The sequence below is a fragment of the Mizuhopecten yessoensis genome, unplaced genomic scaffold (genome assembly GCF_002113885.1).
Source record: "Mizuhopecten yessoensis strain PY_sf001 unplaced genomic scaffold, ASM211388v2 scaffold2111, whole genome shotgun sequence".
NCBI lineage: Eukaryota > Metazoa > Mollusca > Bivalvia > Pectinida > Pectinidae > Mizuhopecten > Mizuhopecten yessoensis.
The window spans coordinates 510,937-538,916 of NW_018404383.1; the positions used below are offsets into that span (position 1 = coordinate 510,937).

The 27,980-nt window shown below is 36.7% G+C and overlaps 1 protein-coding gene across 3 annotated transcripts in view; it reads left to right on the forward strand.

Moving 5' to 3' along the window:
• The window catches only part of LOC110445204 (orexin receptor type 2-like), an 80,696-nt gene extending 52,940 nt beyond the window's left edge, over positions 1–27,756 (forward strand). Inside the window, exons 2-7 of one of the 3 annotated variants that reach the window (XM_021489694.1) lie at positions 3,683–4,061; positions 17,412–17,535; positions 22,808–22,926; positions 24,695–24,805; positions 25,580–25,604; positions 27,276–27,756. In XM_021489694.1, the coding sequence (XP_021345369.1) occupies positions 3,683–4,061; positions 17,412–17,535; positions 22,808–22,926; positions 24,695–24,805; positions 25,580–25,604; positions 27,276–27,432 (915 nt within the window). In that variant the 3' untranslated portion in view covers positions 27,433–27,756. Of the gene's footprint in view, positions 1–3,682; positions 4,062–17,411; positions 17,536–22,807; positions 22,927–24,694; positions 24,806–25,579; positions 25,650–27,275 lie in introns of all 3 variants that reach the window. The other 2 variants (XM_021489696.1, XM_021489695.1) reach the window with 2 other exon arrangements.
• Positions 27,757–27,980: the final 224 nt, after the last annotated feature.

Genomic DNA, 27,980 nt, shown 5'->3' on the forward strand with positions numbered 1-27,980 from the left:
TCCACTGTATCATTTACTATAAAACAGACAACTCACGTCCACTGTATCATTTACTATAAAACAGACAACTCACCTCCACTGTATCATTTACTATAAAACAGACAACTCACGTCCACTGTATCACTTACTATAAAACAGACAACTCACCTCCAATGTATCATTTACTATAAAACAGACAACTCAACTCCACTGTATCATTTACTATGAAACAGACAACTCACGTCTGCTGCATCATTTACTATAAAACACACAACTCACGTCAACTGTATGATTTACTATAAACACACAACTCACGTCCACTGTATCATTAACTATCAACCAGACACCCCACGTCCACCGTATGATTTACTATAAATCACACAACTCACGTCCACAGTATGATTTACTATAAACACCCAACTCACGTCCACTATATCATTAACTATCAAACAGACAGCCCACGTCCACCGTATGATTTACTATAAAACTCACAACTCACGTCCGCTGTATCATTTACTATAAAACACAAAACTCAACTCCTATGAATGATTTACTATAAACACACAACTCACGATCACTGTATGATTTACCATAAAACAGACAACTCCCGTCCACTGTATCATTAACTATAAAACAGACAACTCACGTTCACTGTATGATTTACTATAAAACCGACAACTCACCTCCACTGTATCATTTACTATTAAACAGACAACTCACGTCCACTGTATCATTAACTATCAAACAGACAACCCACGTCCACCGTATGATTTACTATAAAACTCACAACTCACGTCCGCTGTATCATTTACTATAAAACACACAACTCACGTCCACTGTATGATTTACTATAAAACAGACAACTCACCTCCACTGTATCATTTACTATAAAACACAAAACTCAACTCCTATGTATGATTTACTATAAAACACACAACTCACGTCCACTGTATGATTTACCATAAAACAGACAACTCACCTCCACTGTATCATTTACTATAAAACACACAACTCACCTCCACTGTATCATTTACTATAAAACGCACAACTCACGTCCACTGTATCATTTACTATAAAACACACATCTCACCTCCACTGTATCATTTACTATAAACCAGACAAACCATGTCCACTTTTAAATAGACAACTCGTAAAGAAAGGGGATATTGTAAAGAGGTAAATTATTATATTTAGTAAGAGTACACTGGTAACGATATTCTTCTCTAAGCCCTTAATTTCATACTAACTTTTAACTGATGGGTTTCAACATAACATAATTGTTGGTTACACAATATATCACGCGCAGATAATTCTATTTGGTCTACAGAATTTTCAAAGCGAATTTATCGTAATTTTATTACGTTACGAGGACTGAAGAAGAAGAATTTCTTTCATTTTTTTCTCCATTTTATGGCTTATCCTAGAACGCATTATTCATCACGGCTTTATAAAACTTAACTTTTAACTATGTGACTTGTTGTCGTTAAAGACTGAAATTGTTAGTCTCTAAAAAGTATCATTTCATCTAAGCTATCACTTGAAAATATAAAGACATTTTAATGTTTTAAAGGGAAGGAAGAAACTAATCCGAACTAAATGGGAAGGATTTACAGTTTGTATTGCATGTTATAATCATTGTCGGTAGCATACGAAATAGTACCAATTGTCGATTTTTAGCTTTGATATATCAGAACAGAACCATAATCACATTGCACAGTTTCATCTGTCGCCGTTTCATAATATATATTTGAGCTTATATGAATCATGACAAATATTAGATACGGGTATTTTACATAAAAATGAGAGTACTAACAATGGGGCCTCGGTGACCGTGTCGTTAAGGCGTCTGACCATCTACGATCGCTTGTTCTCTACCAATGGGTCGCGGGTTCGAAGCCTTCGTGGGGCAGTCGCCAGGTACTGGCCTCAGGTCGGTGGTGTTTCTCCGGGAACTCCGGCTTTCCTCCAACATCAAAACCGGGCACGTCCTTAAATGACGGTAGCTGTTAATAGGACGTAAAACACAAACAAACCAAACCACACTATAAATGTCAGTGAAACAGAAAAAACGTATAACGGTTTCGATTGCTTCCCAGTATGCTAAATACACAATTTCAACTTTTGCTTCGTTGTTTCGTAATATTCGGATCTTTTTTTCAGAGTACTGATGAACGGCTGCAAATTGAATAAAACAAGAAATGAACACAAATATGGTTCTCGAATTTAAATACTATCGATTTAGAATGGTTTTGATTGAAAATAGATTGTTTAGGTTATGTTCATCTGTCCATGTTAATTTTGCATAATTTCAATTTTATTATCTCGTTGGTTTTCTACGACCTGACCTGATATTGATGATAATCCATACAATGAATTTTGTCCTTTTAAGTAAACTATACTATTTTTGGTTTTATATAATAAGATAGTATATGATATGATATAATATATCATATTGTACGTATATCAATCAAAAACAGAACGTAACTTATATGTGTATGGTTTATTTATCAAATTATGTCGTCAACTCCTTTATCATTAAAAACACATGCAAAAAGGACTAAACCTTAATACTGTAGTGTAACCTTGGTGCCCATTTGGCCTCTACACGCCATTTATGTGTGTTTTCAGGGCGTACCAAAGCCATGTTAACCAAACTTCAAATTAAATGTTTTCTGTAATTTGTTTAAATTCTGATCCTTTCGAAATGAAATATTACCTGATACCCTGTCATTACTTTCACGTCAACTGATAAAAAAAGTTAGGTATTCCAAGGGGAGTAATTTGTACACGACCCAATATAATTGTGGGTTTTTTTTCCTAAAAATTAAGTTATGTCTAATTGGATAGATTTTAAAACATTTTTTAACCGCTGTATTTCCTATTGAATTAATTAATATTGACAGAATGTGTTGGAATCTATTCGCTTTACCATTTGTAAATTTCAGCAAGTTATATTTCATCTGTATTCTTTTCTCGTTTATTTCATATTCAAATAATAACACTTCAATCATTTATTTACGAAGTAAAGGAAATTTGAAAAATGAATATTTTTAATTAGAATGCATTTTGTTTTTGTATTGTCATCCATGCGTTATTTTACTTTTTGTGTGTGTTTGTTTGTTAAATTGACTGTCCGTCCATATGCCTTATTATTAGATGAAACACATTTGTATTCGTCCTCATTAGTTGGATCATCACGTGATGGTCGATGATTTGTATTATTGACTCGGTCCTCCTATTTTAGAAACAGCATGTCAATATTTACTCTATGACGTCATTTCAATTGTATCGTCACAATGCAAAGTAAAGTAAATTTCTCCTGATAATTTTCATAAGTTCCATTTTATTTAATGACTTAAATATCATATAGCATGTAACAGTTATGGACATTTGTTTGGGTGAATATGGGGAGATATGGACCTAAAAAAAGATATTAACCTCGACGACTTTGTAGGGTAATATAAGCACATATTCACCTCACCAAAAGTCCATAAATGAGAATAACTATACCCGTATTTTCAATATATTACAGATGTTATCCGTCTATACGTCCCTGTCGGCCATTACCTCTGCCGTATTTCCAATACATTACAGAAAATATCTGTACATTCATCTCATTACTTCACATGTATTTCCAATATACTACACGAAAGTGTCCGTCCATATTCCATGTTAATTAACTCGTGTTTTTATTGCATTACAGAAAGTGTCCGTCCTGGTGTCTGTACTCACACTGACGGCCATCTCAATAGAGCGATACATGGCGATCTGTCACCCGCTGTCCTTCCGCGTATCCAAGTACAAGACTATCCTGGTTATCGGGATGGTATGGCTATTGTCCTTGTTAGTGGCCATACCAGACCTCATCTTCCTTACGCTTTTCCCGGACGACAAAATCCCGTCGGACATTGGAAACATTTGGCTGACATCATGCAGACCCTCTAATGAGCAGACAGAGTTAATCTATCAAATGTTCCTCATATTGGCCTACTACGTCCTTCCTCTCATCATCATGGGATTCACCTATACCCGGATAGCCGTATGTCTGTGGCAGAGTACACAGGCTGGGCCGGCAACCAACAGTAAGTACTGGCCTCAAACTACCCCCTGTCCCTTCAACCGAAAAACATTTTGTCTGTGGCAGAGGACGCAGGTCAAGTCAGCAAACAATAGTACGTTCTCACACCAAACTACCTCTCCCCTTCACCCGTAAAGCACAGTGTATGTGGCAAAGTACACAGGCCAGACCCGACAAAACAATAACTGCTGCCTTCAAATCGCACGTTCCATTTACCCTTACCAATTACACAGATACATAACTGTCAAAGTGCTTATTGTAGCAGATTAAAATTGTATCGTATAAATTCACTCTAAATAATTATTATAGTACACACTACAGAAAGGTATATGTATTGAACTTCAATTAGCGCAGTTATCATTTAACTTCAGATTTGGAGCGCGAAAAAGTGCTTAAATTAGCGTAACGCTAAACTAAAAACGCCTACAGTAAGACACTTATAAAGTCATTGACTGCTTCGCTTTTTTTTACATTCAATAGTCATAAATTCAGCGTAACATTCAACAACCTTATTGTCAATATTTAATAAAAGAGAGTTCTACTACTTTAAATGATCGTGACGATAAAATGTATGTTTGGAGAGGCTAACTAAACTGCTTTCCAGGTTCGAAATACCATGCACACCACTTGCTTGAATTGCATATTGTTTACAGGCAATTCTATCATCTAATTTGTTTCCGATTGATTCTATACGCGAACCCAGACATCATGAATGCTGTTTTGTGAACTTGTCATCACAACATCAGTATTGTTTCACAATCGCGATACATATGGATTATTTCAAAATATCTCAAAATTCAAATAATGTTAATCAAATATGTTAATCATAAAGCTTTGTTATGGGGTTGTTTAGCAAAACACCTTTTACATTGTACATAATGAACAGCAGCATTTCAATAACTAAGAAAGGTTTATTACTTATAACGTCAAAACAATTGTTTTATGTAAACATATTTCAATCTACATCTTATGAAAGAATTACATATTTACTCCCTCTAACATAAGTATCACCAGCATGACACTTTGTGTGTAATAAGTTTACGATTTGTGTGTCATAAGAAGATGATTTATGTTTGTCGTAAGATGATGCTGTGTAGTATGGTATCACACAGGGTTGACCTGAATACACAGTACGCATGGTTAGGCAATGTGAACACCATTTAACGAAGTAGCATACGCACTAGGTCAACCACAAAGGGTCAAACGGTACAGCCGATCGATTCTAAAATCAGAAGCATGTTAATTTTGCTAATTCACCAGAGATGAAACACAGCCTAGTGCTACAATGATGCTCTACTATCAACGTTACTGTCAACTTACATTGCCGTCAATGCGACAATGGGTTAATATATACAACATTACGGCATTAGTTTATCAAGTGCGTTAAATGGTAGTCGTGTGATAAATTAATTTCCCATCAAGCTGTACCCTTTAATGGGCATATCAATGGCGTTAAACGTTTACTCTGTGTATTCTTAACAATGTCGGATTTTTAGAATACACAATTCTCCAAGTATACGCTACATCTGTCATGAATTTAACTTCTTTGATTATTCGCTCAGGGAAAACAGTGTTTTGCAATGCAATCAGGTAATCGATTTGTTTAATTATCTTTTGCGCTTTTTCCTGTCACATTATTTGTATTTTAATATTGATGAACAAGCTAAATCTGTATTGATTAATTATGTTTTGCTGATATTCGTTTTAGATATTTACGCAATCATAACCAGCCTGCAGGTATTTTGCGGGCGAGAAGAAATTAATAAAGACAATTTGATCGTTTTATTACATTTCTCATATGCCAGTAGAACCTTAACATAGCAGCAAAGTGGTATTTGATACGAAAAACAATTCAAGAAGTTAGAAGATACAATAAGAAAAGGAAGAGCATTACCGCGAGAGACACCAAAACCAAAAGGAAAACAGCATAGTGAACTAAAGCGAGACCGAAACAAAAAGAAAAAAACATCGTTGTGAACTGAGGGGGGAGACACCAAAGCAAAAGAAGAACATTGTGATGGATTAAGTGGCACCAAACCAAGATGAGGAACACGATCGTGGAATAAGTAGGCAAACAAATGAAATAGACAACATTTATCCTGAGGACAGTTGGCATCAAAATAAAAGGAAAAAGGTCATCTTGAACAAACCAGACACCACAACAAAGGAAACGCTACATCATGAAGTGATATGACACCAAAATACAAGGGACAACATCGTCGTGATATAACGAGAAGAATAGCAGACACGCTTAACATTTCATTTACACAAATAACAATGACATGCATGTTATATTGTCAAAAGGCTGACATACATAATAAAATCCAGACCAGGTGCTTCACAGGTAAAAGCGTTTCGAGGTTTTAATCACAATGTCTTAAGTCAAACCCATAATCCATGGAAGTGTTTCAGTCACTATCTAAAACTCAATGAACAAATGTTAATGTTAGCCGCCGGTATAAACCGGTAGTTCGACAGTCTTGGTTCTGGCTAATAAATAGCATTAAAAGTCACATGTGATGATGGGTTCTATAATACGGTAAAAATGAACAACAAAATACAAATTTGATACAAAAAGGCAGCACATTGAACCTAAGCTGTCTACGTGTCGGAGATGGAGGCAATGTGTTGTTGATTATTTGTTTGTGCCCGACTCGTGTCAAATGCGAAGGACGTCTGAGTAAATCAAGTAATTTTCAACTCACTTTTTATTAATAGGATAGCATTGAATGAGACTGGACCAATACATCTCGTACACATGAATGCAAAATTCCCTTCTCTTTGTTCCCAAGTGATCGATGTATCCAAGTGTCAACGATCACTGTTCGTTGTCGTCAAACGTATTTTTCCAGTACATTCTTCCCTGTCTATTTCAACACTCCATGTCTTCTTTTGATTCTGAAGTTATCTAGGGAATCTATTTCATTTGGTGAAGCACTCTGTAATTGGGAGTCCTTGTATGTTACTTTCTTCTTTCTATTTTTTGTTTTTTCAAATTATATTTAAAGTTCATACAGTATTGTTCTTAAATCAACGGATATTTTGTTTCTCTGGTTCATGTGATCTAACTTTTGGCGATGCATGTCTATGGAAATCATTTAGATGTATACATTTGATATACTTTGATATTGTTCATACTTAAAACTTTTAAAATAAAAAAACAATGAAACTGGTCATGTGCATTTTATGTTTATTATCAAAATTAAGCATAAAAATGCAATATATATTTTTTATATATATCCGTCAAACGTGTTTCTAGACTGTAAATACGTTCGGATCGATTTTATTATGACTGTTTCTATATACGCTGTATACCATTTTCTGGCATTGGACATCACGAGTTCTGGTGTCTGCTTTATTGCTCCCGCGCCATGGACACCTGTTGGGGACACACCAGCTGTCCTTTACTAATGGCCTATCTGGCCTCCCTACCTGCCCTTCCAAGCATTCCTGCCAGGTACACTGCTTTCAATAGCCACTAATGCTTTATCTAAAGCTTGGTAAACAGTGGGAGAAGGAATTTCATGAACATAAATTGTTCTACAAGATTAACGAGGCTTTTATGTTACAATTAGTCATGTCTTCGTGAACGCAATCACTTTGTTACGGTATCGTAGGCTAGGATACCTCGACCGGAACTTCCACCAGACTCATACATCCCACATATATCTGCAACATTGACAAAGGAGGTACTAACTCAGGCGGAAAACAGATATTCTTAGACCTTCATTCGATGTAACAGGGGTCCAAATCTGCCTTAGAATGTTGCTGATTGATAACTCAAGACTACGTCTCCGCTGTAGACACATTAGTGCATAATTGGTTGTATTATATTTACGAACGAGGTTATTGCTTGAAGATATTATAAGTACTGATATAATGTGGTATAAGTAACGGTATGATAGGACGCTGGGATAGGACAGACTGTGGAAGATGATTACTTGTATCATCAGTAAGAGGATGACAAAACGTGGTGTTGAAAGTATTAGTTGGTACATTATTTTGTAATAGTGACTTTAAGATAGGATGCTAGGATAGAACGAAATATGGACAGTTTGAGTCGGTAACAGTAACGTAATAGGACGCTACGATAGGAGGAAATGTCGAAGGTATAAGTTGGTAACAGTAACGGCATGATAGGACGCTAGGATCGGACATATTGTGGAGGGGATTACTTAGTATCAGTAACGGAAAAATAAGACGAGGTGTTGAAGGTTTTAGTTGATGCATTATTATGTAACTTTATAATAGGATACAATACGGAATTATAGGACGCAATGTAGAAGGTATAGGTGTTTCAGAACCGGTATGATAGGACGCAATGTAGAAGATATAGGTGTATCAGAACCGGTATGATAGGACGCACTATAGAAGGTAAAGGTTATTTCAGGACCGTTAAGACAGCAGGACGCAATATTGGAGTTATATATGATTTCAGATGCGGAATGACAGGGCGCAATGTAGAAGGTATAGGCGTATCAAAACCGGTATGATAGGGCGCAATGTAGAAGGTCTGTGTGTATCAGAACCGGTATGATAAGGCGCAATGTAGAAGGTATAGGCGTATCAAAACCGGTATGATAGGGCGCAATGTAGAAGGTATATGTGTAGCAGAACCGGTATGATAGGACGTAATGTTGAAGATATAGGTGTATCAGAACCGGTATGAAAGGACGCACTAAAGAAGGTATAGGTTATTTCAGGACCGTAAAGACAGCAGGACGCAATATTGGAGTTATATGTGATTTCAGATGCGGAATGACAGGGCGCAATGTCGAAGGTATAGGTGTATCAGAAGCGGTATGATAGGGCGCAATGTAGAAGGTATATGTGTATCAGAACCGGTATGATAAGGAGCAATGTAGAAGGTATAGGTGTTTCAGAACCGGTATGATAGGACATAATGTAGAAGGGATAGGTGTATCAGATCCGGTATGATAGGGCGCAATGTAGAAGGTCTGTGTGTATCAGAACCGGTATGATAGGACATAATGTAGAAGGTATAGGTGTATCCGAAACGGTATGATAGGACGCAATGTTGAAGATATAGGTGTATCAGAACCGGTATGATAAGGAGCAATGTAGAAGGTATAGGTGTATCAGAACCGGTATGATAGGACGCACTAAAGAAGGTATAGGTTATTTCAGGACCGTTAAGACAGCAGGACGCAATATTGGAGTTATGAATGATTTCAGATGCGGAATGACAGGGCGCAATGTAGAAGGTATAGGTGTAGCAGAACCGGTATGATAGGAAGCAATGTAGAAGATAAAGTTGATTTCAGAACCGATTTGATATGACAGAATGTCGAAGGTATAGGTGTATCAGAACCGGTATGATAGGGCGCAATGTAGAAGATAAAGTTGATTTCAGAACCGATATGATATGACAGAATGTCGAAGGTATAGGTGTATCAGAACCGGTATGATAGGACGCAATGTAGAAGATAAAGTTGATTTCAGAACCGGTATGATAGGACCCAATGTAGAAGGTACAGGTTATGTCAAACCTAATACGAATGGCTCAGAACCGGCAATCTAGGAGTTATTAAGTGGTGTTTGAAGCGATACACTTATATCATATGACGCCAGGTGAAGGTAACGTGGTGTCAAAACTGGTATGACGTGACTTAGATGCAATCAGTAACGGTATGTTAGGGTGCAATTTGAAAGGGGTTACTTAGATGCCGCCTGTAAACCTATTTTACGGTGCAGTTTGAGAGGGGGGACTTAGACGCCGACAGTAACGGTATGTTAAGGTGCAATTTGAGAGGAGAGACTTAGATGCCGACAGTAAACGTATTTTACGGTGCATTTTGAGAGGGGTGACTTAGATTCCGACAGAAAACTATTTAAAGGTGCAGTTTAAGAGGGGAGGCTTCGATGCAATCAGTAACGTTATGGCGCGGCAGTTCAAGGGATTAAGTTGAAATATCATCAGTAACGCTATGTTTATCGGCAGTTTGAGAAGTGTAACTGAGTTGTCATCAAACACAGTATTATAGTAGGCAGTTTGAGAAGTAAGGGTTTGACTTGTACACGATGCATAGTATTTGTAGGTATAAGAAGGTATCAGTACCGTTAAGGTACAGTAGGAGGCAATGACTGTTGACTTGACATTACTCTGCTGATCTATATTTTCTATGGAAGGAAGCATTCCAGTACGTTGTCGGCGCCGGAGCTGTTTCCGATAGCAGTAGTGTTATAAATGGTACAGTCTACAGTTGCCACACGATACTCCGTCGCAATGCCTTTAAAGTACATGGGATTGGATGTGGGTATTCAATGGGAATACATGAGCGACTAAATGTATTTGGTGATAGAAATCAAATTATTTACGTTATTAAGTAGCTAGCAACGCAGAAATTATACAACGATAAAATGTTATCGGGTTTGAAGAATTCCCTGGTGGAATTCCAACACAACTGGCATTGTATCTGGGCTGTTCATGGTGTATAAGTGAATTCCATTACAAGAACGCTCCCTTGTTTTTCCTGTCCGATGCCGATTCCTCTGAACGTATGGTCTGCCATTGAACTAGTCACTCTGATAAAAACTTCATCAATACTAACAGATCCCTTTTAATGCGCGTGTCCGGTATCATCAAAACGAATATATTCAATCATCGTTTTAGGACTTAATGTTAAGGATATTGACGTGTACAAATAGTCCTGTCATTATTACAACGGGATAAGTCGTTTGACAAGAACACATGTTTATCATCAGGAGATGCAATGATCGAAAAAGCATTAACGTAATCAAGTTGGAAACAGATAAGTTCTCTTGATACCAATACAAGCCCAAATATTTCATTATGTTACAAATGTAAAATATTTTTTAATGAAATGGTCTGGCATTGTGTTGTTGTTGCCATCCAGTGAATTGCGACAATAAGGGTGTGTCCTAACCATACTTGTCCAGCAATCTCATTTAGTTCTCTTCGTTTCGTCTTCCATTTCCTCCTATCAATCCCACAATATTCTCTCTAGAACAATTTCCAACCTCTCCCCTGCCAATTCAATCCTCTCCTAACAACTTATTTTCTCTCCCTCTGCCAATCACTTTAACACACCTCTTCAATCCTTCCCCTTGTCTTTGTCTGTAAAGTATGTCCAGTATATAGTGCCATTTGTATATAAATTAAATTAGGACTTCTTTTTTCATAATCATTTGCGGACACAAAGAAATCATTTCAATTATCTTGAAATCACTATAGGCCATATTTTAAATCTCGTAATACAAACATAACGATTTAATTGTGTGTCCATGTGAAGGTTTGGGGAAAGAATGGACATGCTTTATACTACTGCATGACATACGAGGCGACTTATGTGGAGCTTACAGCAAAATTGAGGTTTTCTTCGTTGTCTTCTGTTCAAGGGTACATGAAGAAACCAAAATCCATTTTCTGCACCACTGCAATACATAACATCTCTTTTTTTCTTCCGTACTCTGTCTTCTCGGTGGTATCTTCCATGGCACTGGCCTTTCTATGACATTGACTGTTGCAATATTTAATTGTATGTACAACATGTAGAACATTCATTTGTTGATAATAATTCCAGATATATTTCATCAAATAAGATAAATACACTGAGACTTCAAATGAGTAGGAAATAATCGGATTTTCAATCGAAGATTTGCTGTTCTTTTTCATTTTTCGTTATTTATCACTACTTTGTCACATTATACCAATGTGTTGACAAATGTTTAGTTTGCGATCCGAATTACTGGTCAATTTATTTGATAATAAATAAGGCGCTTCATTTAATATTATTCTCGATGCAACTTTTAGTCTAAATATATGATATAATTCCACTTGAAAAACTAAATGTCAGTCAGTTATCTTCTTACTGATACATAAGCATTTAACTGTTTTGGTTGGCACTTTTTATTTCAATGTGTTCCTAACTAATACTAAAACATTGTGTGTGGTTACCGCCATTTACCAATATTGGTTCCATCATTACTCCCTCGACCTTAACGCGAAAGAAAGAGAGAGATCGAGGTAGAGAGAACACGACAGCATGGGAGACGGCGAGGGATAAATAAATCATAACCGAGGGAGTGAGTATGCGATGGCAAGGGGGCGAAAACCGATGCCGAGGGAGCGAGCACAGCAATGGAGCGAAAATTCGAACGTGTGGGATCCTAGGAGCAAAAACACGATGGTGAAGGTGGATTGTCGGAAAACACCAAGGCGAGGCAGATACAACACTTGAAAATACGACGGTGAGGGAACAAAGAGCTAGAGCGCAAGAATGCAAAAACAAAATGGAACAAGAACATGACGGAGGACGAGCAAACGATCATGAACGCGACGTCGAAGGAGTGAAGGAGGCGTAGGCACCTGATCGTGTGGGCGATAAGGGGAACGCGACGGCGAAGAAGCAGGAACATGACTGCTTATGAGCGAAGGAGCGATGAAACAAAACAAACTACGGGGATGGAAGGGAGAGAGAGCGTTGGGATGAGAACACAAGAACTCGGCAGCAATGGCGCGGGGTTAGGAAACAAATGTTATTATATAAAAACAACTTAAATCACGGTATGTATTGAATTACAATACAAAAGCTACTTTCAGATACTCTACGTATCTCGTAATAATGACGAAACGATTGCACAATATCGTTCAAAGCGTATGTAAATACAAATGCCGTTCCAATGACACGCAAAGTTAAATATAAAAGGATTGATGTACGCTTACAAAATCCTTGCGTGACCTTTCTTATATATACCAATTTTGTGTTTCAGATCATCAACATACATGTATAATGCTCATCACATTAATGTGATTTTAGCTTCTTTGTATCCTTATCTAAGCGTTCATCTCAAATCTACAGGAGAGTATTAGCGTACGTCACGCGTATAACACGTGTCACGTTATATACAGGACTGAACAACTACGTAATGGTCCCAGTTAAATTGAATACATGATCAATACAAAACTTAATGTAACGCCGTTAGCATCGAAACATAAAAAACCACCGGAACATTTAGAGTTGATAAGGAAACATCTCATGCAACAAAGAATTGGATTTTCCTTCTAGCATCCTGTTATTGCATAACCTGAATTGTCTTCCACCATTTCACGTCGCTAGAACTCGCGGTAATTGCCGTGACTTTTTAAAGTTTTCTTTCCAAATTATGCTGTCGGTAAGGCACACTGTGGGTCGCCAACCATGGGAATCAAACCAAGTGCCAAACCCGTGATTGTTTCCTTCTTTTGTATTGTAATTAACAAGTTGCATCAGTAAACAAACTGATTTCATCCACTCTGTGATGACTAAGGAATAAACAGAATACACACTTTGTAACATACAAACAATATCATTGACAAATGAATTTAAAACGCATTTCGGAGAATTCTACAACAATGAAATAACGTAAATAGTATGAAAACTAAACGTCGAATCATGTGCAGTGTAAGAAACAATCAACAACCCCTAAACACCCAAACTCTTACCAAGACTAAACGACCTATCGCTTTGTAGAATTTGAGGTAACATAGCAAATCAATAATTACGATTGAGCAGTATTTTACAGCGCACTTTGTTGCGTGTATTAGGGATGAGTTGTCACACATCCTAACAATTTTTTTGTTCGTGTACATTTTATAATCTATCAGAAACGTATTTAGAATAGTAATATGACCGGGGCCGGAACATATATTTGTAAACATGATTTCATACACTTAACAGTGAGTAAGTGATATTATAAGACCAGGACATTTTTTATAAAATCAACAATAAAGAATCATACTATTCGACATTCGGTTTATGTTGTTAAACAATAACAGTTTGGTTAGATAAAGCAAAATAAATTCCAACGCCCCTGTGTTACTACATTGATACATTGAACATGTTTCGTGTGTGTGTATGCGTGTGTGTGTGTGCGTGTGTGTGGGGGGGGGAGGGTAACTTTAATAAATAAATTTGATTTTTGCATGACTTTTTCAATAGTTCCATTATACCTTCTTATACAACAATAGCATACATCAATTAGTATTATTAAAAAAATAAAGCCTAAAATATAGTTAGCTACGTAAAAAATTCTTTATACAACTGAAAAAACAAATCCCGTCTTGGATTTATTCTACTATCTGAAGGTACTTGTTATTACATTTATCTACACCAATTAACTTTGACTTATATTTGACTTTCTCCCAATATTGTTTATGACATTGCTTGGTTTGAATTGTTTAAATGCTGACGCTATTGTCCTGAGATGTGGAAAATAATGTTTCAAAGGAAATAACTTTATTTTAATCATTTCAATTATTATTTAATTGATAAGGTTTTAAAATCTCGGTTTTTATTTTTGTGTTTTCGTAACAAAAATGATAAAAGTAAACTGCAGTGACTGTTTTAATAACTATCAATTGATTAAATTAATGCATCTCTTTTATACAGTTTCACTATATTTCGCTATACCTGTGTGCTACACAATAAGTGTTTTTATCTATCCTTAAATAAAATAAAATATGTATAGTCTTCGATTAGCATTGGCAAATGTAAATGAAAAAAACCCCCAGCATCACGTTAACTAAATCCTGAAACATGGATAGGGGTCTCAAGCAGTTTCATAGGATGGGAGAGTACAGGGCTGAAGTATTCAACACACGCGAAAGCCAACCTGTAGCCAACGTAACACAGCACCTAATGGGAAACGGTATGACATGCTGTTATACTTGAAATACCGAGCTAAGGGGCATTTGATGCTTCTGTTGATTCTAAAATTTGTCGGACAATTAATTTGAACATTCCTGCAGAGGCGATTCATCAAAAATATGGATTTTATTTTATTTATCTAAAAATACACATTTGGAATTGATTTTCGGTCTAATTTAAAATCCTGTAAGATACAAGTGTGTTATTTTTGAACTATCACCGCAATGTGATATTGTTACGGAAGATTAATGCCGCCCGCCTGTCAGAGGAACCCAGCACTGTTTATGTTGGAAAGCTAAGAAAACGTTGCTGCACCGCTGGTAACGAGGCGGGCTGGTACTATTTTAGAGATCGCCATTGAACGGAAACACGCTTGATTCCAACAGGAAACATCTTCAATGGGATGTTATTGCACGCGTCAAAAATACATGATGGATTACATTGCGCTCCAACCATCTGATCACGGCTCATTCCGTCTGACATTTCTCGTCGCGATTCCTACTTTTCTGCTCGCTCAGCGTGTCGAAGCCGGTAATGTAAACAGTTCCGTCATTAATTACAGTCCAAAACCAAAGACAATGTTAGGCTTAGAAAGTCAATCTAATGAACAATTTGTCAATCGAAGCATGAAGATTGGTTGGTTATAACGACAAATGGCGTTTTCATATGATCATAATTGAAAGCTTTACGCATTAGCGCCGAAGAATGAGGTACAAAGCCATACATTCAATTAAGATGTGTTTCTATGTAACTTATGTTTAAAGTTCGCACAGGCTGGTTTTCTATACATTTAATCTGTGTCACCGAACACATTAGATATACACCGTGGGATATATTGAATTTTTTGTTTGCATGAAAAGATAAAACGAAACAAATCATAAACATATAATGTATCACTTAAACATCTATTGATGTTGGACAAACAATAACACGTGGTATTGATGTTTTGTCTCTCTGAATCACAGATAAGATGAGTTATTGTCGGTATAACAAAAGGAAACATGTTACAAAATCTAATAAAGATAGCGCGATATCTTACCGAACAGTGAAAACAATGACTAAAACTTACATCCGTCCAGACGCATTTATCTTAGAGACACTATATATCAGATACGGTGAAAACAGGTGGTTTCTTATCCAAGTTTAAATGAAACTCCGACGGTATCAATTTCTTTAAACATAAGTTGTTTGTATATTTCAAACGCATAAAGCATCTATATTAATTTAAAATTGATTTTTTATTACCATTTGGAAAACCCCCAGAAAAGTCCTAGATATAGGTTCATCTGATGTATCGGATATCAAAGAGTACAGTTCGCGGATAGGTATAACTCAGGAGAGCATAAGTCCGAGTGAAACATAATATTTGTAGAATAGTAAACGAGTGCAATCTTAGACGCAAGACAAATATTTATATGTGTGGTATTGCTTTTATTTCATAGCTATTGTCGTTTTTTATATGCAAGCTGGCGGCTCTTTGTATCTTTCAAGCCCATCCATGCTTTGCTTTGAATTGAAAATTGATTATTTATTACCATTTGAAATTCCACCTCCAGCTATTTATTAATTTAAAAAAATCAGCTTAATAGTGTGTTACGTCACTTCTCATTAGAACCAGGAGCGAGGGCTTGTTAACAACATTAGACACCCTTTAAGCGCAATTGCTTTATGTTAACTGAATAATCAATTATTTTAATAGGACATTAAACATGTTAATTTTCTCTCCTTGAGAAGATAATTGAAGCTTTATACATCTTTATCAAACATCTTCATATACAAAAAATATACGACCTTAACACGGCAATTAAAACAGAAGGAATTTTGTGATAATGCGAAGCTTAGTAGTATTAGTTTGATAAGTTAAGTGCATGTTGTCTGCATTAGTATTAAAAATAATTTTCATTGATAATAAAAACTATCTTGAAAATATAAGTTTTATACTGGAGACTAAAGGCAAGTTTTGATCTTTTGTGGAAATATAATATTTTTTAATGATATGAAGGTGGATGGTTTTGATTACGTTCATAAGTGAGATTTATTAATGTAATTCGTTGCCATTTCTTACCGCGGTTGTCGCTTTGAGGGAATGACATTATTTGGATTGGACCTAGATGAACATGGCGTGTGTCGTCGATGAAGGAGAAGACGCATTTTCTTTCGGAACACCTCGTCTAAAACATTTGCGGAGGAATACTATGTATTTTAAAACTATTTTTTTTTTAATATTATCGTCATTTGCTTTTCCATGTGCATATTTAAGCTTAAACTATTGTTGGGATCATCATATTTTTCTTTTTAACTTTGTTATGTTTTGTTCATGACGGACTATTCTCTTGCGCGGATCACCTTCGTTTGGATGCTATTTCCGGTTCAGAAGGTCACATGGCGCGAGCAGACGTTCTTTTTTAAATGCCCATATTGGGAAAATCAATTCTCGAGTTGTTTGCAAGTCGTTCTCAACTTCCTAAGCACTTTCGTACTGACAACCCATGATAATGAATTTATCATTCTATCGGTAGGTGGTATAAAGTAGTATATATTTAATTATTCCTATTATCTTGTTGTTTTATTATCACAAAGAAAGACCTCCCATACGTATTCACATCACAACCAGTTTAAGCGGTTTATGAAGATTTGATGGCTTTTTTGTTCCCAACATTGTTTAAAAGTTATGTTTCTTTCAGACGTTGCTACCGACGGTAATGCAGCCACATTACGCAACAGGAAGAGGACTGCCAAAATGCTCATTATGGTGGTGGTGTTGTTTTTTGTCTGCTACCTGCCTGTATACCTGTTAAATATATTAAGGTAAGATCCATTTCTACCTACCTATTATACAGATTAGGCCAGCTTATATTAAGGTAATTTCTACTTTCCTTTTTACGTGTTAAGAATATCAAATTAATGTCAATTTCTACAAGCCTGTTTACATGTTAAATACAATAAAGTAAGTTCTACCTATGTCTTAATATGCATTACGTATATCCTGTGTGTGTACTACGTATATTCGTTGTGAGCAGTACGCATATCCTATGTGAGCAGTACGTATATCGTATGCGAAATACGTGTATCTTACATGTGTGTGTGTAGTACGTATATCTTATGTGTGTAGTACGTATATATTATGTGTGTAGTACATATATCCTATGTGATTAGTACGTATTTTGTTTGTCAAGAAGAACAATACATTAATAATTTTGTCACTTCAACACCCGGCCGTGACCAAAATTATCATAAGTGACCTATAAATCCCCTCATTTGACCTTTGCCACAATAACCTTGATACCAGTCGAGCAGATATTATGTAACAGGATAGGAGAAATGCAACGTCCAGTCTTAGGTCCAATCCCAGGACATCACAAGACTTAGACGGACGTCGGAACCAATGATCAACCAAGTCATACATCTACACCACATCTATATAGTGGTACATATATAATTGTCACAAGCATAAGCAGCAGATCGACGCCTTCATTTCAATTGTTTGCGGTCATGTAATACATCCCCAGATTCAATATTACCGTGTCCCGACGACGTGTTTTGCATCAGACCGTTCTATACCGCTCAATACTATGTGTATAATTCAAACCACGCTGCCATATTGAAACTGGCAAATCGTATGCCTTTCTTCTACAGTATATATGTGGTCCGTGATGGGGTAATGGTCAGAGCGTCGGATATTTCTTAGAAATCGTGAGTTCAATGCCCGAACAGGATACGAGTCAAAAATGTTTTTGTTCGAAAGATGCATTTCCGTGTCTTACATTAAAAGACAAGCCTAATATTTATATAATGATCTTATGAAAACTTTGTGTATAGTTAAGATAGGTACATTATAAATCAACAAAGCCAATGGAGTAGATCATAGCAGACATTTTTAGGCCTTTCTTCCATCTTTAGATGATTGCTTTTAATGTGTTTGTTAACACATAATGACGCAATGGTGCAAAAAGCAGTACTTTTTGTTGTTTTTAAACATTATTGTGCGGCTTCGTTCTATGGCGTCTTTGCCTGCCTTTCTGTGAGAGTGAAACCTATTTGTGTTATTAGTCTTCTGAACATGACTCGTCCTGTATGCCACTCTGAGGGCATTGCGAACTGTTTGGAAACATTTATGACAGTTCAAAGCCTGTCACATTACGTCTGGTCCTTATCTCAATGTCACTGTCGTTATCACGTGATAACGCAATTGTCAGGATTCTCGGCACGACACACGATTCAGTTTGTTTCAAAATGGCCCATTACATACCGTTTACATGACCATGTGTCTCCGTTCCAAATGTATAAGTCCATATCAATAAATTTCAACAGCTTTGTACGGCATCCTTGCTTGTCAGGACATAAGCACATCACTTTTTTCCGAGAACATTGTAAGCGCATCCATGTGCCTGTCAGCCAAAGGACCTGTCCGCCGGAAATCATATAAGGCAAGGTCATGCAGACGCCATATACATGTGTCTCCAGCTATATATAACTCACATGTAAAAATACGAATTCAGCGAAATTTGTACTGTATGGCATGCGTTCCATTGAGACAACGGGTGTAGTATATTTTGAAACTTATTTGGAATATTTTGGGTATTTTGCATGCCGTTACGATGTTTCAATGCCCAAGGGAAGGCAGAGTACATCACCATGCCTACCGCACCTTTGAAATCCGTATAGTGGAGAACATGCTCCTTCAAGCAGAACCAGCTGTTTTTTCACTTAATAGGCTTTTCAATGAATCTGTTGTTGACCAACAAACTGGTATCGTCATTCCATTCGAATAATTAACGAATTTTAGTAATGTGCGTGCAGATATGTACGAAACGTTCAATGGAGTGACAATGAAAATCGGCATATATTCAGAACGCGTTTGTTTTGATCAGTGAATGATACCAGATGAGTTATGCATTAAGTTTATGACAGTCGAGGTGTAAAAAGGTTATGTGTCAAATGGTCTAAACGATGCATCTATAATATACATGTCCGTGATATGGGTTGATTTGCATGTGGTCTACAGCTGTACTTAGATAATATCCCATTCAAACCCCAATCCGCCCAGAGATGCGCCACATCCGCTTTGCTTTCAGTTAAACAAATATTAAGAAAAATCATACTTCATTTCATTCGATTCCTAAAAACATTAGTGTTAAAAGAAATGTTTACGACATGTTGGATGATCAGGTTATAGCACGACCATTTAAATATCCTACTCCGTATCACCACTCGGCCCGTATCGGCCCTTGCGCCTCCGAACTTAAACATAGTACGAACCTCCTATGTGAACGATATGTATATCTAATCGTTTGTGGGTAGTACGTGCAATGTATGTGCTATGTGGGTTTTATGTATATCTGATGTGGGTACTACGTATATCGTTTGTGAGTAGTACGTATGTGCTATATGGGGGTTATGAATATCTGGTGTGGGTACTACGTATATCGTTTGTGAGTAGTACCTATGTGCTATATGGGTTTTATGAATATCTAGTGCTGGTACTACGTATATCGTTTATAGGTAGTACGTATGCATTTTGTGGGTTTTATGTACATACATGTCCAGTGTAGGTACTACGTATGTTTTATGTGGTTTTATGTACTTGCATGTCCAGTATGGGAAGTACGTATGTTTTATGTGGGTTTTGATGTATATGCATGTTTAGTGTGGATAGTACGTATGTTTTATGTGGGTTTTATGTATATGCATGTCCAGTATGGGAAGTACGTATGTTTTATGTGGGTTTTGATGTATATGCATGTCCAGTGTGGATAGTACGTATGTTTTATGTGGGTTTTATGTACTTGCATATCCAGTGTGGGTAGTACGTATGTTTTTTGTGGGTTTTATGTATATGCAAGACCAGTGTGGGTACTACGTATGTCCTATGTGAGCGGTTGTCTGACCTGTGGTATGCCGATAGTATATCCTCGACACGGATACCAAAGTAGCCGTCAAGATTTTTAAGGAACTTCGTACCACTGCCAAACGGTAAATGTGCAATGGAAACCGATCTTGCCGATATGGCCAAAGATTTGAAAAATAATTTTGAAAGATACTCTGCAGGACTTTTTTGAAAACGTTAGAGAGGAACAAAACCAAATAACGATCAACAACAGTTTTCTGATTTTAAACAAATGCATCAGATCTAGACCGGGATTAGATCCTTTAGCTTCAGGTGGTATACTACCTCTCTAACCGACTGAGGAACCATGTCAACGGAAGTGTCTTTGCCCACCTTAAGTTATATTTATAGGAGAAACTACAGTGCAGTGGGGCTGGAATCCTTTATAAGTGCACATTTCTTTCAAATGGTACCAATGTTTTTTTCTGCAAACAAAGTTACTGTTTTAGCATACCACTACCGTAATGACTATTTTGTGCCATTTGGTTTATTATCCCACTGATTCAGGAGAAAAACATTCTGAATTAGGTGTGTAACAAACCGTTTAACTTGATATGTGATTAAGATGATGAAACAGGTCCCCCACACAGCTCTCGTTTAATATAACGAGATTGCCAAGCTGGTACGTTTGATTGCCACCATTTGCTTTGCTGTCCCAATTAGGGGTGCACGTGCATGGTGTACCAATATGGTAGATGACGAAGTATTAGTGACTTGGTATACTTGATTTAAGCTTGAGACGGGATGGAGGTATAAGATAATTCACCAACGTAATCAATACAGATATTGCTCTGGCTCTGTCTGTCTGAATCGTTCTCCTATATTAATTCCATTTAGAAATATCCTTCAGACTGATATCTCATTGAAGACGAAATCGTACAAAAAACATATCTGGGTATGAAACGCGGATAGTAAAGGGATTAATTTGATGTAACATTATGGGATAAATTTATCCGGAAATTAAATGTAAGAGACGATTTCGAAACATTGCATTGCATCATGGCTAGGTGTATTCCGTCTTTGCATATTGCAGAGTTATCTTCTCTTGAGAGCAGGTATTGATTGTTACGTCACTTGTTTGTGAGAATAACGTCATTATTTTTTGAGAAAACGACGTAATTTTCTCACACAGACCAATGACGTAGCAATCAATACCTGTTCTCAAGAGAAGATAACTCTGCAATACACAAAGACGGAATAGTTCGAGAATGAAAATAACTGAGGATTGTTAAGCTACTCAAGCAATTCACACAGTTAGCTTCATAGTAGAATTATGTATTGTTACTTAACATTTCTACAACAAGAACTCATCGCGTTGCTGTATTTCATTAACAAATTTACATGACTGATCTGTATTGGCAACGGGTGATGTACATGTATCACAATAAAGATCGTGAAATGACACTGAATGATTTGAAAGCTACTTCTATTTTAAAAATCATGAATCGTCGAAAACTGTGTTCACATGGCTTAGTTGTGTGTTCTGTTGTCATGACATTGCACGGGAACTGAGGAATCCAATTTCAGGGAAAGTCGCTCTTCACTGCAAGTCAGTGGTGAACACTAATTGAGAACAACGATATTAATAGGAGAAATACTATATGTCATCAAGTTGAACATTATGTTACAAAGTTATGTCATAACTTTGTAAAGAACTTTAAGGTAAAGGGTTCAAATATGTTAACTATATTATTACCACTGTAACTATTGTGAAATATTCGTTTGAGACCTTTTCGAAAAAACAAATCCATAATAACCGCATGTTGCCATTATAATGACAAAAATGTAGTTGTTCGAAATTTGACACTGATTTAAATAGAAAGCAAATAGAAAACTATACAGGTCGTACACGGAATCTTTACATTACAGGAATTATACAAGCACAGCATATAAATGAGTGTCCAATTTATGGACCACAATGCATATTAAAATATTGACATAGGAAGTTACTCTAGGCCAGGAAAACTCCTCTTGCTTCATCTTCTATATAGAAGGGAGTTTACTCAAAGTAAAAAAAACAACAACCTCGGAGTCGAACTCTTCTTCGGGTTGATAATCGATGTAGTGGTACCCTTTACCTTAATTGTTGCTGCTGCTGCTGTTGTTGTTGTTATTGTTGTTGTTGTTGTTGTTGTTGTTGTTATAACAACAAACAGGCAAATGTGACGCAATCAGTTTATGTTGTTTATGTAGATATGCGCAGGCGCTTCATGGTGTGCCCGACCTTGCAATATCTGTGATAACGCTGACGTCACGGTTCCTGTGTTATTTCAACAGTGCCATTAACCCGGTGATCTACAACTTTATGAGCGGTAAGTCATTACCATAACTCGCATACGCCTTGAATCCAATACCCAAGTTTTTTGAGATTACTTAGGTTCAAGACGACACCAGTTAAAAATTGTCGAGACGTTTTGTTGGGCTGTGGTAGTATAATTGCGATGTCATGGCGAGGAACTATCGACAGAATCAATTAGCTTCAATACTTCGAAACACACCAACCTGACTTGAGGACGTGACTCCTTCTAATTTGGGGCGGAAAAGTATGGTCTCTCAGACTTTACGTTGTTAATACTTCAGACATCTTAATACAGTATAAGTGGAATTGTTTTCTGTTTGGAAATGTTTGCCTTATGACTCTTTAACTGATCGTAGTGTGGATGTTATCCCGTTCGTAATGGTACTGAAATCTGTGCATTTTATTTACCTGTACAATCTATAAATTAATATTTGTGTTTGGACACTTCCGCGCTATATTACTTAACGCAAAAAAGTAATTTGGTCAAGGTCGTGGGAGTCATATTGTAATATATTACAACTTTCCGTATTCAAAGGTTATACATTAATCTTATATCCCAAGGTTGCGCATAAATGCTATGTTGAAATATTTTCTGGGTTATAAATTGATAACGATTTCCCTGTTGGATCACACTCGTAGCAATACATTATAAACTTCACACATAATCATGACACCCACCTTTAAGTGACTTAGTATGCTTTAGTTTAATGGGAAATGTGGAGTTAAAAAGGAGGGTTTGTAATTGAACTCTGATTATGTTCAGGAGATGATAACAAGGGAAATACACATAAGAGAATATCCTACTCGAACTATCCTTCCAATAGGAAAATATCCTAGTAGGGAAATGTCTTACCTAATGGCGAAAAAGAGTTTTAGAGGAAATATAATTCATGTACGGAAAATATATGCTTAGGAAAATATCATTATAGAGGAAATGTACGGAAATAATTAACTTAGGAAAGTATGATTATAGAGGAAATATATTTCATGTACGGAAAATATAAGTTTTTGGAAAAAATAGTTATAGAGGAAATATAATTCATGTACGGAAATCATAGGTTTCGTAAAATATAATTATAGAAGAAATATAACTCATGTACGGAAAAGATAAGCTAAGGAAAATCAACGATTATAATGTTTTTGATACATCAGTAGACAAGACAAAACAAATAATGGTTTCTTGTTATCCCACAAAGTTTTATCGTGTAGGTTGGGCCTCACATTCATAACATTTTATAGTTACACGAATGCATTCTAACCAGAAATAGTCGTAATCTCACAAAGAATGATATAAATGCTAATGCTGGTTTTCATTGTCGTAGGTTGTCGTTCCCCTGGTGTTTACCTACAGTGGTCGGTACTCCTGTCTTACACACCCTTAAATCATACTAATTAAATTCATACAAGTTCTTTTTTGAGATGATGTATTAAATTGTTGGCACGTTTTACTACTTAAACGGCAATACGAGTTATACTTCATAGAGCTACTTAAATAAAAGGGAAGAGTTGACGGCTAAACAGTGCACGATAAAATATATGATCATAGCACCTCGATAAATTAGGTTGGTTAGTTGTTCTAATGAAGAACATTAACCAAAACACATATAACTGTTTGAAAGGGTTTTAAGAGCTATCTCAGCGTCCTGACTTAACCCACTCCTGATGCTGTGATAGCGGACACCAACCCTCTGTATCTATCAAACGCTGTGTTTATCCGTCCAGGAACACCTTTTCATTAGGCCGTTTCTCTTACTAATGACTTGCTTTTCTTATGTTTTCAGAGAAGTTTAAAAAGGAGTTTCGAGTGGTGTGCTGGTGCTGTTTACAACTCAATTATACACGCAATCAGCGTTCAGTGAACGCCAGTAGGGCACATAACCATTCTTCTGAAGGTATGTATGCATCATTACTCTCGCGCAACCTGATATTTGTATATTTGTTAGTAATTAGTCAGTACCGCCGTCTAATACGGCCATGTTAGGAACAGGATTAGAACAAAAGGGCGTGATGCACGTAACAGTAGCCTGCTTTAATAACTGTCTAGAAAAACGCTAGCCACACATTCAATTGAAGCAAAATATGTATTATAGTGATTACAATGGTCTATAAATGCATCCAAGTCTACAGTGAAACCTGTCTAATCCGTCACCTTATGTGACATCACTTAAAGGTACATGTTGACTTGCCAATAGTTACGCCTGAATCGAGATAAAACACTTATGGTACACTTATAATGACAATGTAAGAGTGAGCTGACAGAGTAGTTTTTTTCGGTATCGAACGGGAATTCTGAGCAATATATTCATGGTATTATTTCTATTGCTATAAGATATCTTACTCTTAAATGTACAAAACATATTTACCCCATCTTGCATATCAGACGTACATGTTAAATTGTATTTTGGTTTGATTAATATAAATAATTAACTAATAATTTAAACAACTTTGTGTAAACACACGATAAAGAGATGCTGTGATGCATGTACCTGGTAATAAGAACAGTTAGGATATTGTGCTTTGTATTTGTTGAATTTTACACATCGGATATACAAGGGGAGTAACTCTAACTAACAAAAGTAGAAAAACATAATACGTGATCATAATATGTAGATGTATAACCATTGCTTTAAGTTGGTTTTGGATTTTATTTTGCCGCCACGCTTCAGACCAGTCTGGGATGCCCCTCCGGAGGTACGAAACTATACATACCACGGCATCATAGATTAATCCTCATTTGTAAGCCGCCGCAGCTTTTGTTGTGTCACGTGCTAGAACCGCATTTCTATGTTACTATTCTTTCGTCTGTACACTGTATGTTATATCTCGTATATTGGTGTTTCCTACCTCTAACCGATCCTGCATTTCATATCTAAGATATATTTACTTGTTTTGTGTGTATCATTATTTCCATCCTCGATACTTCAGGGTTTACGCTCACTTTCGCTCTCTGCAACCCTGGAATATGTCAAAGCAATATCGAAGGCTCGGTGTGCACCACATTGTGGACTAGACGAGAAGATCCTTTGATGTACATCAAAAGAATATGTCAGTCGCGTAACGGTAAAATTGAATAGCTTTGAATTTGGTCGTCGCCCCTTTGCAATCTTCAAAGGAAAGGTATTAGCCTTAACGATTGGTCAGTTTCTATAACCTGAGACGACCAATCAAATAGCTAGTTGCGTGCCTTCAAGTTTGCTATGACATACTCCTAGGGTACAGACAGCGAAACTTAGCGTAACCACTGGAGTATCTAGGATGCATTATTTCACTTTTCCCTTGCATGTCTGTATCAAAGTGCATTAGACTAGAGTACTTCCTTTTGGATGTCACCGTGGCCAAATTTAGATGTATGTCCTCGCTATTCTGCTACTCTTCTATACTGTAAAACGTCTTCTATATTATCCGCGAATTGGGACAAAAGACAAAGTAAATCCTTTGTAAATGGATAATGGCAAATGGTACCAATACGGCTTTTTGCACAGATCAATTGTTAACACTATATATTCCATCACAAAGTAAATACTCGATGGATTGAGGAAATGTATTTAGACCCTTGGCAAAAAAACTAGTAACCTCGGGGGGGGGGGGGGGGGGGGGGGNATGAAACGGTTCAGATCCCCCCTCTCTAACTATGGGAAAAGGAATTATTTGATGTGCATGAATGAGCCCTTCTTCACAGACTTTCACACACATTGTAACATTGATACAGGGGCGGGTCCCAGTAAGTTGGCTCTACACCGTTTAACTCACAACAAGAGTAACACTGTACCTTGACATTCCCGAACCTCCTGTCTAGATAGCCACCAGGTTAGGAAAGTCCCGACAGTAAGACAGACACAACTGGTCCAGGAGAGGCTCCACCCACTCATAGAGTCTGAGTAAGTACCGCCCAAACACGTCCCTAACAACACCCGACTTACACATACAGCCCGCCCAGTAAAGTCATACGTATGTCGTCATGAGCAAAACGCCTTTACTGCCGTGGATTTAGAGGCGGAAAAATCCGTACATTCTTGTGATGAATTACATTCCTTGTTGTTGCATGCATGACTGTATATCTTGTAAGCAACTGTATTTCTAATTGTCGCTTCTTTACATAGATACAGTGTAACCTTTTCAAGGCGATTTGTAAAATAAGCATGCAAGTACATTTTGCAGAATAGCGTTATTGGTATAATTTCGAATACATTTTAATTTACTTTTCTTGTGTTGAATCCTGCTGGAGCATGTTAAATTTATCAGTTCAATTATTAATTAATTTTGATGTGAAGTAAAACCAACACTATGTTAACATTATTTGCAAATGATCAAGAAATTTATGCCATAATCAAAAAATAAAATTTAGAATATGTTTCGTTACAGCGTACATCGTCACAACAAAAGTGCTTTCTACAAAGATGGCAGCTTGGAGTATTCTGATTCGAGGACGGAAATGACGCGCCTAAAACCGTTCAATCACGGCTCGCGAGTCTGTAAAGACTCCTACTACAATGGTAGCCCCGCCCATCATCCCACGTGATTGACGGAACAAAATGACGTCATTGTATGAAGGTTGATAGTTTTTGTCTGAGACTTCATCAGCTGAAGACTCCAATAGATATGCAGTTAATATCGGAACTCTTCAATTGATTGATATTTTCAATCAAAATGTCAGTATGTCATCGTTAACACGAATATTTGACGTGTTTGATGGAAGATAAAATCAGTGGTCATTTAATGTAATTGTTATTCAGTGACAACACTTGGTGAAACATTCATTTCTCCATCCGTACCGGTCAAAGCATATCGTTAACTTGTTGTAGGGTTTGTATATTGTTTCGTGATATTCATTAATTGTAAAAATCAAAAAAAAAATCAAAACCAAATATACTGTGTGTTTTATCTGTATTACTTCCTCCTGATTGTTATAGTAACTGTGGCGGCCATGATTAATTAAGTCCCCCTTGTCTATCCTGCATGGCTCTCTTACCGGTGTTTCAGATCCTATTATTACATTATAGCTTCCATAAATGTATCAGTGGTGTATTGTCAAAGACACAATGTTTTCTCATTAGTTCAGTAATCTGT